The sequence below is a fragment of the Camelus bactrianus genome, chromosome 12 (assembly GCF_048773025.1).
Source record: "Camelus bactrianus isolate YW-2024 breed Bactrian camel chromosome 12, ASM4877302v1, whole genome shotgun sequence".
NCBI classification, from domain to species: Eukaryota; Metazoa; Chordata; class Mammalia; order Artiodactyla; family Camelidae; genus Camelus; species Camelus bactrianus.
The window spans coordinates 53,622,615-53,640,619 of NC_133550.1; the positions used below are offsets into that span (position 1 = coordinate 53,622,615).

Genomic DNA, 18,005 nt, shown 5'->3' on the forward strand with positions numbered 1-18,005 from the left:
GTCCATTAACACTGCTGTTTCGTCTTGAGTTTTACTGTCTTGAGGTTGTTCTTGAAGGAAGGGAAGGTTTAGTTGCACAAAACCTCATCTATAGTGGCTTAACTACAATGGGCTATACTTTTTCTAAAATAATAAGAAATCCAGAGGTGAGGAGTCCAGGGCAGGTGCAGCACCAACAATGATGTCACTGTTTCCAGCTCTTCCTCTCTTTCTGCTTCATCATCCTTAGTGTGTGGCTTTTCCACTCATGCTTCTTATCTCACGGTCACAAGACAGCTGCCCCATCTAAATTTCACATCTACACTCCAGGTATGAAGAAGAAGGTAGGAAGGGATGGTGCCGATATCAGACCGGGGAGACAAAGGAGATAGCTAGTTTCTGATTTGTGCAGGAGGAGGAAAAAGAAAGGCTACCTCAGGAGAAGTTATTCAGAGAGATATCAGCATCCCCAGCCAAGGCACCTTTTGGGCTGCACCCTGCAGGCCTGCAAGCCTTGTACTACATGCCCAGCCTCAAGACCAAAGGGCCCAAAGTCTGACAGGGACGTCAGTGGTTTATTTGGATAGGGGATCTTACACATCCTTGGAGGCAAAGATCGGAGTTGGGCTGTTAGAATGCCTTGGGCTGTTGGAAGCGGGAAGAGGCAAGGAAGCTTCACCTCCTCTAGGCTTCAATGGGAAGATGGCCCAACCTATATCTTGATTTTGGACTTCTGGCCTCCAGAAGTATAAAAGAATAAATTTTTTTTGTTTTAAGCCACCAAGTTTGTGGTACTTTTTAAAAAATTATTTATTATTGTATTATTTATTTTACTTTGGTGGGGGGCGTTAATTAGGTTTATTTATTTTTAGAGGAGGTACTGGGGATTGAATCCAGGACCTCATGCACACGAAGTATGTACTCTTCCACTGAGCTATACTCCCACCCCTGTGGTACTTTGTTAAAGTAGCCATAATCCAGCATCTGTCTCAGATTTGGAGGATCTTAATTCCTGAGTGTCAGAGCTCGAGAGGGCAACGATAAAATAGAACCTACTGAGAGGAAGGTTTCCTTGGGTGTCATCCTGGGAGGGTAGCAACATAAGTGTTATTAAATCTCTATAAACAAATCAAAAGTAGAAATAGTAAAGAAGGAATTAAACCCAATGTACTAAGATTTTAGAATAGGACAAAGTTTTAAAATTATTATATTTACAAAAATACTATTTTTTCTTGCTTTTAAATTACATAAATAGTTCAACAGAATACCTTATACTAAAGCTGCAATTATAATCTATTTTTTAAGGAGAGGCAATTGTTTACTACATGTTTAATAAAATTCATGTTCATAATTTTGTTTATTTGAATATAAATAATAAGTTTAGCATTACAATAGGTAAATAGTAATTTTTATGCAAAAGTCCTTTGATAGTAAATAACCTCTTAATTGAGATCATTAATTTTATTTAAGTCTTAATAATTATCCTAATGATTATGTGTAAATGACAAAACTGTTAAGCTGGAGTCAAATACATACATATGCTTATGTTACTGTTGTAATATAAGAATGTATTATGACGGCAGGAGGAGAGGAAAAAGCAAGGAATATGAGGGAGAAGCTCTCAAGGAAGAAATAGAAAAAATCGTGGAAGAAAAAGCTAAGAGGCAGAGCAAAAACTAGTGTCCTACAGAGGAAAGCAAGTAAGAAATGAGTGACAGTACATAAATAAGTAGAATAAATATGGAGCTAATATCCTGAATTGGAAAACCACAATAAGAAGTGTCCATTTTCACTTATTTAAAATATAAATCTCATACAATCACAATGATTAAAAATCCCAATTAAAGATACTAATGGGATTTGTCTGTAACGTGAAAAAATAATCCCAGTAAGAATAGAAAAAAAAAAATTGAAGAAAGAAAAATAAGGAGAGATTTCTTTAAGAGAGATGAGAAAATGTACTAGATTACTATAACAATAATAATAAGAATCTTACCGGTGTAAAAATGATGAAACTGGCCTCGGGCTCTTCTTATGCATTCTAGTCCTCTTACTCCACTCTAGCAGGAATATTAAATTTGATTAATCATAGTCCATTGCACTGGCTTGGCCATGTTATTTGGAATGGAGCAGTCAAAGGAAAAAAAAAGTCCCAATAAACATGGGTGTGATTTCGTCTCTATTTTTGCGCCATACTTAGGGACATCTCCTTCTGGAGTTGTAACATTTCTATCTTTACTCATACAGGATAGACCTGGGATAGACATCTGCTAAATTCTTTGGCTTCTGTTTCCTCTGGTAATTGGCAGGTAGGTATGGCTTTCAGTTCTATTCAATGGTGAATCCTGAGATCCAGGGATAGGTATTGGGGTGGGAGAGTGCACAGGTCATAGTTGGACAGAGCTTAATCAAGCTCCCTATGGTTCTTTAGTGGGGACAAAGTCCTTGCTAACAGTAAAGTGTTACTTTGCCTTCCTTAAGTCTCATGTAGTGAGGGAGTATGTGTCTGGGAGAGGGAGAGGAGCGAGGCGGATGTGATATTCCTAGTTCAAGAGACCTAGGTTAACAGCATCTCAGCTGTATTAGGGTTCTCCAGAGAAACAGAACCAATAGGAGATATAGAGGTAAACAGAAAGGAGTCTATTATGAGGGAGAGGCTGACACGATTACAGAGGTTGAGGAGTCTTATGATTTGCCATCTGCAAGCTGCAGGCCCAGGACAGCTGGTGCTGCAGTCTTAGTTCAAGCCCGAAGGCCTGAGAACCAGGGTAGCCAATGGTGTAAGTCCCCATCTGAGTCTGAAGGCCTGAGAACCAGGAGTGCTGATGTCTGAGGGCGGAGGAAGATGGATGCCCCAGCTTAAGCAGAAAGAGTGAATTTGCCCTTCGTCCACCTTTTCGTTCTATTAGCGCCCTCAGCAAATTGGATAATGCTCACCCACATTGGTGAGGGGGTCTTCTATACTGGCTCTGCTGATTCAAATGCTGATATCTTCTGGATGTACCCTCACGGACACACCCAGAAAGAATGTTTTACCTGCTCTCTGGGCATCTCCTAGCCCAGTCAGGTTGACACATAAAATTAACCATCACCTCGGCATAATCCATTTCTTACCACTAACCTAACTAGACAGATCAATGGAATAAAATTAAAAATTTTAAACTAAATGCAAATGTTTATAAGATTTAATATATGGCAGCATTTACCAAACTATACTCTCTTGAAAACAGACCAGATATGTGAGAAAGCGCTAGATGGTAAGAAGGGTGGAAAACTACTCTTCATATTTTCCACGTGCCCTAGAGATCCCGCATTCAAATACAGCCTATCAAAGGCTCTGAGAATTCTTGTAGTATATAGGAAAGAGATCGATTTAACTTTAATTCAACATTTTCAAGTGCAAATCAAAATTGTATTTGGCCAAAATTGCAATGGGATTTTTTTTGTCCTAGTATATGCCCAAACATACCTGGGGATTAACTAATGATTCAAAAAGTGATTTCAAGACAACTGGCTATCAGTTTGGGAAAAACTGTAGGGGCACGTTGCTGCAATTAACTGTGGGGACTCTGGTGTTTCTGGTTTCTGCGTACAGAACATTTCCCCATCCACTAGCTCTTTATAGCCATGGTTGGCTGTCCGTGTTGGTGACATGCTCTTCCACGTATTGGAATGGGCACAGATCCTAGATTGAGCCAGAGTCTTGCCTGGTCTTTGTCTGCATTCTCTGGGTATGGCCATTTGCTCAGGAATGAGATCATGATCCAGGCTAAGCCCATCAGAGTACTTCCTGAGTTTTGGGATGGAGCTGGTAAGGCAAATTTTTTTCCCCTTCTTTGTAAGATATAAGAACACAGGCCTAGGGTTACTGACTGCCATCTTTCCTGCTACACAGAAAAATTTTAAACAGCACCCTAGACAAGTACAAAGGCAAGTGACAAACTGGGGACAGATACTGCAACCCATATGATATAGCATGCTGTACTGATTCTTTCACACTCTCTCAAGCCCTTAGCTGAGTCCAGGGTAAACAGAAAAACAAAAGGGTGTCACAGTATCATCTCTGTCCCCTTCATGATCCCCAAGTTTTCCCTGCAGAGATTTACCCATATTGAATAGGGAGTCTTTATGTGTCATTTCCATTGGCTGCCACTCTGCACAACTGCTATAGTAACCATATAAATGGACTGACAGATAAACAAGGCCCAAACCCTTGGGAACATCAGACAGTTTTTACTCATGTAAAAGACACAAAAGAATGTCAGGACATACGGCAGAGGGCAGCAATATTCTCCAGGACCAAGAGGGCGCAGACTTCCTAGTACTAAACCTCACTAGCAGAGGTATGGTGGCAGAGATTAAAGTATAAATGAATGAAGGATTGGAGGCATATGCTGGGATATTCCTGCACATAATGCGGTACAAACACGTGCTGGAGACTGCCTTACCAGGGCCAGGAGCATCTCAACAGTTTCAGTTTTACAATGCAGAATAGAATACGCGTACTTTAAGAAATTAATCAAATGCTTCTCCATCACACCCAGACCGTCTGTGCTAAAATATCCTGGCGAAAGTACCTTCCTGAACTCAGTGCCATGGAAACAGAACAAGGGTAGTTTTCCCAGACATCTCTGGGATTCACACTAAAATCCCTTGAGCGCTATAGCTGAAGGAGACAACCTGTAACTTGTGTAATAAAAATAAGTATTCTAAGCTATGAAGTGGTACACAAATGCAAGATAATAATAATAATAAATAAAATCACTGAAGAGAATCAGCCCTTTTCTGTACCTAAGGCTTTATTTCAGGAGGCTGGGTTACTTCAAGAGGCTGACTTTACGGAAATTTTATGTGTACACACACACACACACACACACACACACACACACACACAGCAGAGCTCTTGAGAAAAACAAAATAAAGCAGGTGAAAACAAACAAACAAGCAGAAACTACCAAATACAAGAGAACAGTTCATGGCTTTTTTGTATAATTCTCATCTTGTCCCATTTAAGAACAGGCTTTCAGTATGACATACTTAATAAACATAGAGTTAGTTCCATCTGAGGTATTTTGCTTATGTTAGGTACTTTTATTCAGTTCACTTATTAGTACTACAAGCAGTAAGTTAATTTATATTATTAGCTTATGAACTTTTACTATACATATTGAATAACTGCAAGTAAATAACTATTTTATTTTATCAAATAAATTTGGAAGCAGCCAGACTGCTCAATCACAACTAATTAAACTTTTGACATTTATTAGCCCTTGGTGGTAACAAATTATATGGCCCAGTAAAGAATTACAGCGAGACTTTAATTAAATATTGAACATGAAGTAGAAATAATAAATTTGTCTCCTAGCAGCATGTACAAATACCTCTTAAACCATTCCAGACATATACTACAGAGACAGAGAATGGTATTAGATGCCTTGATAGCACGTGGAGAAAACCACCACCACCAACACCACTACCAATAACAGTTATGATAGGAATGATGAGAACAAGACCAAAAGTTATCAAATGCTTGTCCTGAACTTGGAACGGTCCTGAGCACCTTACATGTATAATCTTATTTAATACTCGAGAGACTTTTTAACCCACTTAAGAAAATTTTAAAGCACGTAGACAGAAACATAGTTAGAACATGGAAATTTCCTCCTTTATCAGGATAGCATTGTGCGATCTTAAGATTAATTAGACTGGCCAAATTTTTTTTCAGTATTTCTTTCATCGTATCTTTATTTGTTCTTAGTGTCTAAGAACTTGCCTTACAGTACTTATTATAAATATATGGTTTTTGTTTGTTTCTTTATTTTTTTAATTTAAATTCATTGAATAAATATGGGAAAAAGAAAGGAATAAAAGTTTTTGCAATAGTGGTTTGTGTGTATTCTTTCTCGTTAAAACTCCATGTTGGTTTTTTTTTTTCCCATTTGTTTTTTGGGGGATATTTTTTGCCTTTTTTTTGTATTACATTTTTGTCTTGTGCTAGTGGTAAATCTTACCCCTCCTCATTCTCTTCCTCCCCTACTTTCCCTTCCTCCTCTTCCCTGTCCCCTTCTCCCTCCTCCCCCTCCACTCCTTCTTCCTCCTCCTCTCCCTCCTCCTCTCCCTCCTCCTCCTCGTCCTCCTCCTCTATCGTTTCCTGCCCCTTTGCTGGCCCAGTTACCTCAGGGGCAGACACCATCTCTTCTTCCAATAATATATTTGGAAAATGAGACTGTATTATCAAAACAATTGTGGCACATAGTGAAAAGCACAGAATTCTCAGTAGGAAAACAAATATGCACAGTGGATCACATATAGTTGGCCGGGGCACTTCCCATCTTGGATACCAAAATCGGTAATCTGTAAATAAACAAGCAATTGGAAGCTGCATTTCACAAAAAGTAGCTAAATTGTTCAAGAAATAAAGGACAACAATACATACATATGGCTTGGTCACGATCTGCATTACCTAGAAAGAAAAAAAAAGTTCATAAAGAATTATATAAAATTTCTTCTTTCTCTAGAATAAAAGATACTTTTCCCCAACAATAATAACATCATACTACTAGTGCTTGGGCACCATGCCCTCATCTTTGATGTGCCCCCTCCAACCAATAGCCAGTTGTAAAGCACAATATATTTTATTTTAGTAAAAGTCAGCCTGGTCCGCTGGAAAGAGCATAGAAGTGTGGGGGTGAAGAGACGAGGATTCTAGTACTGATTCTGTCTCTAAACCGTCCTGTCAATTAAAATAAGCCACTTCACTTGTGCCATCTAAAGATTGTTCCAGCTTCAATATTCGAGGATCCTATTAACATCTTATTTTTTAATTTCTGTTTTCCTCCTTCCCCAAGATCACTCCAAATTAATCTTCTGAATCTACTCGCTTTTCTCATTCAATTATTATCTTCAGAAGCTTTTAGTTGCTCTTCATTTCCTGGATAGCAAGGTTAACCGCAGAGCCTGGTATTCATTGTTTTTTGCTATCTAGCCCAATGCTATCATAATGCTTTTCAGGAAACAGATTTCCTTTACTCTGCTCACCAGGGCAGAGAAGGTCAAACAATCATTCCCAGATTCCACTAGGAAGGCGAGTGGGAGGATAAATGAGGTCTCACATGTGGAGAGCCCAAAGTCCACCAGGGCCTTGTCTTGCAATGATACTACCCTTAGAGGAAAACCTAGAAATCATTCTTCAGGCACCTTGGAGATGAACTGACCTTCTGTTGAGTCTTTCAGGTTATTTTAATCCTCTTGTGCTTGGTATTATTTATTACCTCATATTTTATGAAATCATTTCTATTTTCAAGCTCCTTAGAAAAAATCTTTTACCACGTAGTCTGTATTTTCTCTAATTCATTCTGTGTATTGATTGCTTAGTAAGAGTAATGATGTAATTAGTATGTTTGTTCTTTGACTTTTCAGTTCGCATCACTAATTTTCATTGACTACGTTCTTCCTTTACTTTTGCGCTTGATTAAATATTTAACTACATCCAAATTTACTTACATCTCTATTGTTTGATTTATCTGCCTTAAATAATATCTTTTGCCCCTGGCTATAAAAGTTGAAGAAATTAAGCACATTTTTCTACCTCTGTCTTCTCCTCCCAAGTTTCATTAATTACACCATTTGTATATGCCAGAATTTATTACATGTACATTTAGTTTTGTAATTACAACCTTCAGGTTTGCTTTAGTCTTTATCTATCAGTTAAAATTCAATGCTTAGGGGTAGTTCTTTCAGTGCAGCTTTTTGCTTTTCCATTCATCATTTTGGTGAAAGTCATTCAGTCTTGAGGAAGTGCTCAAGACTACCATATACCACAAGTTACTGCATGTTCCCACAATGTTTGTTGGTTTGCTTATATGTGAAGAATAAATTTGGCTGCATATAAATCCTTGGTTGTCATTTCTTGCATTAAGGACAACATAGGCATCACTCCACCATCTCTTAGCATTGACTGTTATTGTAGAGAAGCTTGAGTCCAGCCTGAACTTTTCCCCTCTGTGCAGACTGTCAAATGCCAACGTGGCATTATGACCACATCCGTGTAATGTCCATTTTGTATTGGAGAGACCATTATTCTTCAGAGGTAGTTGTTAGCCAGAGACCTCAATGGATGTGAGATTCACAGTGGTTTCTTGGTAGAATGGGAAACTGTCCGCTTTGCTGCTGAACAATGAGAGAGTTGGCAGAAGACTTCTCAAAGACTCTTGAGAATAGCAGCAATTTCCTGGAAAATTTTTGAGACCCACCTATTCCTGTCTAAGAGGTCTTCAGTGTCTGCTTCCCTGAACTTTTGACTATGCCTTCTCTGCTCTTTCGTGGCAACTTCTCTGATCTTTGCTACCACAGAGTTTACAACCTTCATGTAAGCTATATTTCCTACTCTAAACACTGTATTCTCAGAATATTTAGAGTGGCTGTTTTTCTGACTCAACTCAGACTGTTGAACTCTCTAATAAATGATTTTACATTTTTGCTTGGATGCTTAAAGGATTCTTTCTTTTCTTCTAACTTATAAGCAATGTCTAAATGGTGACTATTTTGTGTCACTTCTCCCTGGCACACCGTATACACTTCTTTTTTCTTTTTAAGGTTGTTTTTATTTTATTTTATTTTATTTTATTTTACTTTAATTGAAGTATAATTGGCATAAAACCTATTGGTTTCAGTTGTACAACATAATGATTCAATATTTGTATGCTTTGTGACATGATCACCACAGTAAGTCTAATTTACATCTGTCACCATACATAGTTACAATTTTTTTTTCTTGTGATGAGAACTTTCAGGATTTACCCTCCTAGCAACTTTCAAATATGCAACACAGTAGTATTAATTATAGTCACCATGCTGTACATTACATCCCATGACTTATTTTATAACTGGAAGTGGAAGTTTTGACTTCTTCACCCATTTCACCCACCCTCCAACCCTCACCTCTAGCAACCACCAATCTGTTTTCTGGATCTGGAGCTTGGTTCTTTTGTTTGTTTTTTATTCTACATACAGATGAGATCATACAGTACTTGTCTTTCTCTGTCTGACTTATTTCATTTAACATAATGCCCTTAAGGTCCATCCATGTTGTCATAAATGGCAAGATTTCCTTCTTTTTCATGGTTCAATAAGATTGTACTGTATATATATATATATATACACCACATTTTCTTTATCCATTCATCCATCAGTGGACACTTACGTTGTTTCCATATCTTAGAAATTGTAAATAATGCTGCAATAAACATGGGGGTGCATACATCTTTTCAAGTTAGTGTTTTCATCTTCTTTGGATAAATACCAGGAAGTGGAATTGCTGGATCATATGGTAGTTGTATTTTTAAATATTTGAGGAACTTCCAGACTAATTTCTATAGTGGCTGTATCAATTTACATTCCAGTGTGTGCACATTCTAGAATTTCTATTCCTGAAGTTCTAATTATTTTTTTAAGTGTCTATCTATCTATAGCTTTATTTTCTGTTCTATTATTTTGGTTCTGTTTTTCAGGGCCTCTAATTATTCACATATTGAATTTATCAGTGCATGTTTATAATTTTCTCTTTAATCTTTTAAATTCCTTGCTTGCAGTTCTCAGTCATGACCTCCATATCCCTTACTGTATTTTCCAGCATTCTTGGTTCCTTGTCTGTTTTCAGTGTGATATTCACTTATGTAATTGTTTCGCCTTTTTTTCCCCACGTTTTTTGTATGCCCTACCAGTGTTTTTATCTTCTGTTATTTTGCCATGCCTTCCTTGACTTTTGTGTCTTTGCTTTGTTCTCTTGTTTTAAGTTGCTTTATGGTATATCTGTTCTCATTTTCTATCTATTCCATGGTACTATATTCTGGTGATTGATGGCAGTATTATTTTGCCATTTTTGGTTTGTTTTTTCTCTTTTTCTTGGGTCTTTTTTGTATAGATGATATACCAGTCTTTTTTCGGTATCATCTGCTTTCTATACTGTGTAACAAATTACCACAAAGTTATGACAACACACATTTATTATCTCACAGTTTCTGTGGTCAGGAGTCCAGGCATGGCTTGGCTTGGTTTTCTGCTTCCAGGTCTCACTAAAAAAACCAAAACCCAAGACAACTCACTGGAAGGACTCATTACCAAAGTAGAGATGACAAGGGACAGAGTTTGTGAACTCAAAGATGAGAGGTCAACAAAAATGATACGATCTGAGTGACTGAAGATTAAAAAAAATGAAGAGAGTCTCAGGGAAACTGTGGGACAACAAAAAGTCTAACACTCACGTCATCAGAGTCCCAGTCAGAGAAGAGAAAGAGTGTGTTGCTGGAAAAAAATAAATAGGAAGATAATGGCTGAAAACTTCTCAAGTTTGGAAAAAGATACAGACCTATGGATTCAAGAAGCTAAATATACTTCAAGCAGAACAAACCCAGTGAAATTCATGCTCAGACACATTATAGTCAAACTGCTGAGAATTAAATACAAAAAAATACAATAAAATTTTGAAAGAGGTCAGAAGAGAATAACAAGAAAGAGTTAAATGACTGTGGGTTTCTCATCAGAAACTATAGATGCCAGAAGAGGCTGCTACAATATTTTCAAAGTGCTAAAAGGAAAGGACTGTCAAGAAAATAATTCTATATCCAGAAAAAATAACCTTCAGAAATGAAAAGGAAATAAAAACATTTTTGAATGAAGATTTGTAGCCAACAAACCTGCTCTAAAAGAATTGCTAAAATAAATTCTTCACATACAGCGTAAATGATACCAGAAGAAAACTTGAACTATCAGGAATGAAGGGAGAGCCACAAATGGTTAAAAAAAAAAAATAGACTATCTGGATAAATATAATACACTACTCTTCTCCTCTTGAGTTATTTAAAATATATTTGAGAGTTGAAAACAAAAAGTATAACACTGATGGCATTTTCAGTGTATGTAGATTTAATATGTAAAATAACTATGGGGGAAGATAAAGAGATCTGTACCATGGTAAAGTTTCCAAATTCCAACTGAAGTGGTAAAATATTGATTCTAAATAGACTGTGAAAAGTACATATGTTGTTATCCCTAGGACAACAAGTGAAAAAATTTTTATAAAGAGATACAAAGAAACCATAATAGACAAATTAAATGAAACAATGAAAAGGGTTTAACGTAAAAGAAGGCATAAAAAGGGAAACAGCAATTAAAAAAAAAAAAAGGAAAAAAAAAACCCAGAAAACAAATCAAATGGTAGACCTTATTTCAAACACATTTAATAATTAATAATTTTACTAAATGTAAGTGGTCTAAATATATCAATTAAAACAGAGATTGTCAGAATAGATTTAAAAAACATGATCCAACCACATGCTGTCTATAAAAAAAATGGGTTGTTCAAACATAAATTAACAGAAAGCTGAAGTGCCTATATTTATATAGACAAAATAGACTTCAGTGTAAAAAAAATTGCCAGGGATAAAGAGGGACATTACTTATTTTTTTCCTTCCAGTTTTATTGAGATATAATTGGTATTGCAATGCAATATAAGTTTAAAGTGTACAGCATAATGATTTGACTTATACACATCATGAAATCACCACAAGAAGTTTAGTGAATATCCATCACCTCATATAGACACAAAATAAAAGAAAAAGAAAAAGATATTTTTTTCTTGTGATGAGAACTCTTAGGATTTAGTCTCTTAATAACTTTCAGATATAACTTACAGCAGTGTTAATTATATTTACCATGTTGTACATTACATCCCTAGTACTTATTTATCTTACAACCACAAGTTAGTTCCTTTTGACTACCTTCATCCAATGCCCAAGAGAAACACTACGTATAGATAAAATGGTCAAGTCGCCAAGAGCAAGTATAAAATTCTAATTGTATATGCACCGAATAACAGAGTTCCAACACACATGAAAAAACCTGACAGAACTAAAAGGGAAAAATAGTGAAATCTACAATTATAGCCAGAAACTTCAACATCCTTCTCTCAAAAATTGATAGAATATCTAGACAGAAAATCATTAGGGATGTAGAAGGACAACCCCATCAACCAACAGAATCGAATTGACATGTATGGAACACTATACCCCAAAATAGCAGAATCACATTCTTTTTAAAGCACCCATAGAATATATACCAAAGTAGAACATATCTTAGGCCAAAAACAAACCTAAAAAACTTAAAAGAACTGAAATCCATATGCAGTATGTTCTCTGACTAAAATGGGATCAAACTAGAAATCAGAAACAGAAAAGATAACCAAAAAGTTTTAAACCACTTACAATAGTTCCAAAAAAAAAAAAAAAAAAAAAACTTAAGAGATAACTCTAACAAAACATATACCGAATATATAGTCTGAAAACCACAAAACATTGGTAAAAGAACTCAAAATGTGCCTCCCCAAAATGGAAAAACAAACTGTGTTTATGGATTGGCAGACTCGGTATAGTCAATATCCATTCAGATTTATCTATAGCTTTAATGCAATTTTTATCAAAATCCCAGAAAGGCTTTTTATAGACATAGACAAGCTTATTTTAAAACTTACATGGAAAGGCTAGGCACTAGAATAGCTACAACTATATTTTAAAAGTAAAGTAGGAGAATCACTCTACCTGATATTAAGGGTCTTTTATATAGCCACAGTAACCAAAACAGTGTGGACTGGTGAAGGGACAGACACATAAATCAATGGAACAGAATAGAGAACCCAGAATAGACCCACACAAATACGCTCAACTGACTTTTGACAAAAGTGCAAAAGCAATTCAGTGGTGAAAAGATAGTCTTTTCTACAAGTGGTGGTAGAATAGTTGGTCTTCTATATGTAGTCAATCAATCAATCAATCAAATAACTTCAACATAAATCTCACATCTTATTCAAAAGTTAACTTAAAATAGATCATAGATCTAAGTGTAAAACTATAAAACATTTAGAAGAAAATCTAGGAGAAAATCTTCAAACTCAGGTTAGGTGAAGAGTTCTTAGGCACAAAAACAAAAGAACAATCCATAAAAGAAAAAAAAATTGATAAGTTGGATTTGATTGTAATTTAAAACTTTGCTTCATGAAAGTCACTGTTAAGAGAATGAAAAGACAAGCTACAGGCTGGGAGAAAATATTTTCAAATCACTTATCAATCAAAGAATTTACACCTATGATGTATAAAAAACTCTCAAAACTCAAAATAAAGAGTTCAACTCAAAAATGGGCAAAGGATTTGAACAGACACTTCACCAAAGAGGACATAATGAGAGCAAATAGCATGAGAAAAGATGTTCCACATCAGTAGCCATTAGGAGAATGCAAATTAAGAGCAAGATGAGATACCACCATACATCAATCAGAAAGACTAAAATAAAAATGGCAACAATACCAAGTGCTCATGAGAAAACAAAGCAAACGCATTGCTGGTGGGAATGAGAAATGGTACAACCATTGTGGAAACAAATTTGGCATTTATGTACAATGTTCAACACATGTTTGCCATAAGATCCAGCAGTCTCATTTCTGAGTATTTACCCTAGAGAAGGAAAAACATCCACACAAATGTTTATAGGATCTCTGTTCACAATTGCCCAAAACTGGAAAGAGCTCAGATGTCTTTCAATGAGTGAATGGATCAACAGACTGTGGTACATCTTTGTAATGGAATACTACTCAGCAAGGAAAGAATGAACTATCAATATATACAATAACTTGGATGAATCGCAAAGGATCATGTGAACAAAAGAAGCCAGTCTTCAAAGGTTACAAACTACATGATTCCATTCAAATGACTTTCTCAGAAAGACAAAACAAAAATGGTGAAAACAGCTTGGAGCTTGCCAGAATTAGCAGTGGAAGGAAAGTGTGGCTATCCTTATAAAGGGATAACACAAGGGAGTGTTTTTCTGGTGTGATCGAACTGTTTTGTATCTGGAGTGGTGAGATAACTGAATCTATATATATATATTAAAACTCATAGAACTTTAAATAAAAACATTTTAAAATAATAGTTTTTTACTTTATAATATCATTTCTTATTTTAATTGCCTATCTTCTTAGACTGTAAGTTCAAAGAGGAAATAATGCTCTCTCCTTTTCATTTTATCCCCCTGTGGGGTGCAATATCTGCACACATTTACTACTAAATAAATATTTGTTGATTAGTGAAATGAAAGAGTTTTTATTGGCATTTTAATGGAGAACCAGGAGAAGATTTGTTGGAACCTACTGGTTAGATGCTATTTTAAACTGGAGGTTCCTCAACCATATCTTTTGACAGGGTGATATTGCCCTAGGTTTTTCTATTTCTTCATTTTATATTCACTTTCAACCCCTAGAAATCTGGTTGCTACCCTAACTATTCCTCTGAAACCTCTTTCAGTTCCCTAGTGATCTTCATATTATCAATTCAGTCAGCATATTTTAACGAAACGGTACCATAAGGTACCCTCTTCTTGTTCCTTTCCTGCTGTTTCCTCCATTCTCTTTCAGTATTTCTCACTGGGTTTTTTTTCCCATCGTAGGATTCTATTCTTGGTGTACTACTCTTCTCTCCTTGTACTTGAGCGTGTTTTAACTGAGCGAGTTCTTTCTTTTTCCACATTTTTAGTCTTATCTATATGTTAATGATTCTGAGATACAGCCCTGATCGGTAGCTTAAATTTACTAGTTTTATCTCTCAGATGGTAAACAGGGATTTAAAGCTAATAATGATCAAAGCTGAACCCACTGTTTTCCATAGCTTCCTTTCTTCACATAATTCATATCTCAATAACTTGCTCCATTAGCCACCCAAACCACAAACCTGATATTTATATTAGATTCTTCTTTTTTCTAATTACCATATCAAGTTAGTCTCCAAGACTTGCTAATTTTACTCCATAAACACTAATCAAATTTGTCTCTTTATTTATCTTACAAATATCCCAAAATGAGCCTAATCTCTCCTCTGAACTGTAACAGAAAACTTCAAACTGATTTGCTTTCCTTAGATTTTGTACTTTTTTTTTGAAACTTTAAAAAAATGTAAAAAAAATTTTAACTTACAAAAAAGTTGCAATACAGTACAAATAACTTTTATTTTGAACTGTTTTAATGCAAGTTGCCAATATGACACCTCATTATCCCAGGGTACTTAATATTTCTTACAAACAAGGATGTTCTTCTGTGTAACCATAATCCAACCATCAAAAGCATGACATTAACATTGCTTCTACCATCTAGTCTGTAGAACTCAGTTTTTGCCACTTGTGCCAACAGTGTCCTTTACAGCAGAAAACTCATGTTCAGAATCACGTATTACATTAGGTTTTCATGTCTATTTTCATTGGTCTGGGACAGTTCTTCATTCTCAATTTGACATTCAGGATCCTGACATTTGTGAAGGTAATAAGCCCATTATTTTGTGGAGAAATCCTCAGTTTTTTAAACAAATCTGCAGTTTCGGCTTGTTGATGCTTCCCTGAGGTTGGATTAGGTTGTGCATCTTTGGTGGGAACACCACAGAAGTGATGCTGTGCTCTTCTTGTTGTAGCCTCTCAGGTGGTGCAGGGTTTCAGATCTGGTATTTCCTGTTACTGGTGATGACCAGTTTGATCATTTTATCAGGTTGTGTCCGCCAGGCTAATCCATTGGTAAGTTACTCTTTCCCCTTAGTAATTAAGTATTTCTGTGGGGAGTTACTTCAGAACTATGTGAATACACTGTTCTTCATCAAACATTTAATTTATTCATTTATTAATTTATATCAGTATGAGTCATAGTTTCCAGTTTTATCCAATGAGTTGTAATTGACTGCTAGTATCATTATTTTGGTGGTCAAACTGTCCCAGATTGGACCAGTAAGAGCCCTTTAAGATGGCTTCTATGTCCTTGTCTGTCCTTTTTGTCACATGTTCGCATTACTCTTTGAGCACTTCTTTGCTTTCAAGGACGAAAAGACGTTCTGGGTTTATCTTATATTTCCCCTGCCCCAGCCCTGGAATCTGACCTTTTTCCAATGAGCTGGTTCCCTTTAGTGCAGACTAGAATTTAGGAACCAACATCTTCTGGGTGCTAGTTGTGCTCATTGCTTGCAGGGAGGCACTGTTCCAAGGTCATCTCAGAGCTAGGGAATATATGTATGTAGATACATACATATACAAATATTCACATCTATGTTTATATTTATTGAAACCTTGAAGTTTCAGTACCTCTAATTCCAAATAATCACCACAAGATTCATGCTTGTTTTCTTCCTTTGCATATTTGTACTCCATTCTCTGACAGTGAGAAAAACCAGCTCCATTGTCCTTAATCTATTTACATATTTGATCAAACCTCCAGTATGGTTCCAATCACCCATCACAGCTTCTGCTCCCTCCCCTACATGGGTGCCCTCTTTGTCCTGCTTGGGCTCTGACACTCCACATCAGGGTGGTAGAGTTGCCAGGTTTAGCAAATAAAAATATAGGATGCTTTGTTATATTCAAGTTTCAGAAAACAACAAATCCTTTTTGGTATAAATACATCCCATGCAATATTTTATACTAAAAATATGTTTTATCTAAAATTCAAATTTAACTGGGTGCCCTATATTTAATCTGTCAACCTTCAGTCTGATCCTCCACTTGGACACCCCTCCCACCCTGCTCAGACTCTGAAACCTAGCTTTGGGTTTCTCCAAAGTGTAGATTCCCTTCTTACCCTACGAGGGCGCTTACCCCTCCCATGCCAAGCCATCTCACCCAGTTTGGACTCTGACACTTCATCTGAGGTTACCCTAAAATATGGATGCCCCCTTATCTGCTTAGTTTTTAATACCTCTCTCCGGGCCACCCCTATATATGAATCCTCTCCTCATTCTTCTTGGGCTCCAGCAGCGTTTCAGACCATACCGCCATGGATGCCTTCCTCACCTGCTCAGACCCTGATGCTCTATGTCAGGCTTCTCCCTCCCACCCCATGTGGATGTTCTCTGCACCTCGCTTGGACTCTGATACCACACACTGAGTCACCCCCGCCTGAACATCCCTTTATCGTGATCTGTCTGAAACCCCAAGCCTGACCTCATGCATGGACACTTGCCTCACTCCATGAGGGCTCTAACTTCCCATTTAAGGCCAGACCCCCTGCAGACACTGTTCTCACCCTGCTTGGGCTGTCTCCCCATGCCCACGGCATCATGTGTGGATCCCTTGTCATCTTGCTTAGGTTCTAACATGTCACATCTGGATGCCCTCTGTGTGGGTGCCTACCTTTTTCTGACCTACCTAATGGCTTTAGGGCTGAACTTTTCAGGAAGTGAAAGAAAAGAGGAAAAGGAAGAGCAAGACTTTGCATCTCAATTCAAGTGAAACGAGGGAAGAAATGTTACAATACAGTCACCCCAGCGTGGCATTATAATGAAATTTTTCACTAGTTTCTTCAACACAAAAGCATAATAGGCCTCTACCACATATATTCCAGGTATAGTTCTACTTTTGGGTTACATGCTCTCGTGTTTGGAAAAACTAAAAGAAGAATTTAATTAAACATATTTTCAGCTTTTATCTTTTGAATGTTCTTGGGGGAAAAATTTAAAATAAAAGGTTATCAAACGTTTGCTACTTTACTTCTTTTCTCTTTAAGGATGTTTTGGAATATCCCATCCTTTAGAGCAGTCATTCTCAAACTGGCTGCTATTTGAAGAATTAACTGTGAAGCTTTTTCAGGGTATAAACAACCGTTAGTTCTCATTCCTTCTTTCAGACATTCTAGTATGTCCTTAGGGGCAGGAATAGAGGTCAGAGAGGGCAGAAAAGGCTGCACAGTTTAGAAAAGTCTAAAGACAATACTATTTGCTACCACCTTTGACAATTTAACGATACCATTCTGATCAAAGGAACAATATTAACGTGACAATGAAAGACTCGCGTTCACCACTTCATGTTCCTGCCTTCCAGTGCATCATGGATTTTCTCATGTTTCAGTTATTCTCTTTATCTTACTGCATAGGAAATCTGTGCATCTGTCATGGCTGCCACAATGAGAACAAATTACTCCTCGTATATAAGGCCTTCTCTCCAGAGCTCCTCTACA

General features: G+C 36.7%; 1 protein-coding gene across 4 annotated transcripts in view; it reads right to left on the bottom strand.

The window, feature by feature from the left end:
* The window catches only part of GLIPR1L2 (GLIPR1 like 2), a 52,041-nt gene that overhangs the window by 12,838 nt on the left and 21,198 nt on the right, over positions 1 to 18,005 (bottom strand). For all 4 annotated transcript variants that reach the window (XM_074375394.1, XM_074375391.1, XM_074375392.1 and 1 more), the window contains exons 4-6: positions 17,915 to 18,000; positions 6,416 to 6,442; positions 1,976 to 6,333 (exon numbers count right to left, since the gene is read on the bottom strand). In XM_074375394.1, coding sequence (XP_074231495.1) covers positions 5,987 to 6,333; positions 6,416 to 6,442; positions 17,915 to 18,000 — 460 coding nt within the window. In that variant the 3' untranslated portion in view covers positions 1,976 to 5,986. The remainder of the gene's footprint in view (positions 1 to 1,975; positions 6,334 to 6,415; positions 6,443 to 17,914; positions 18,001 to 18,005) is intronic.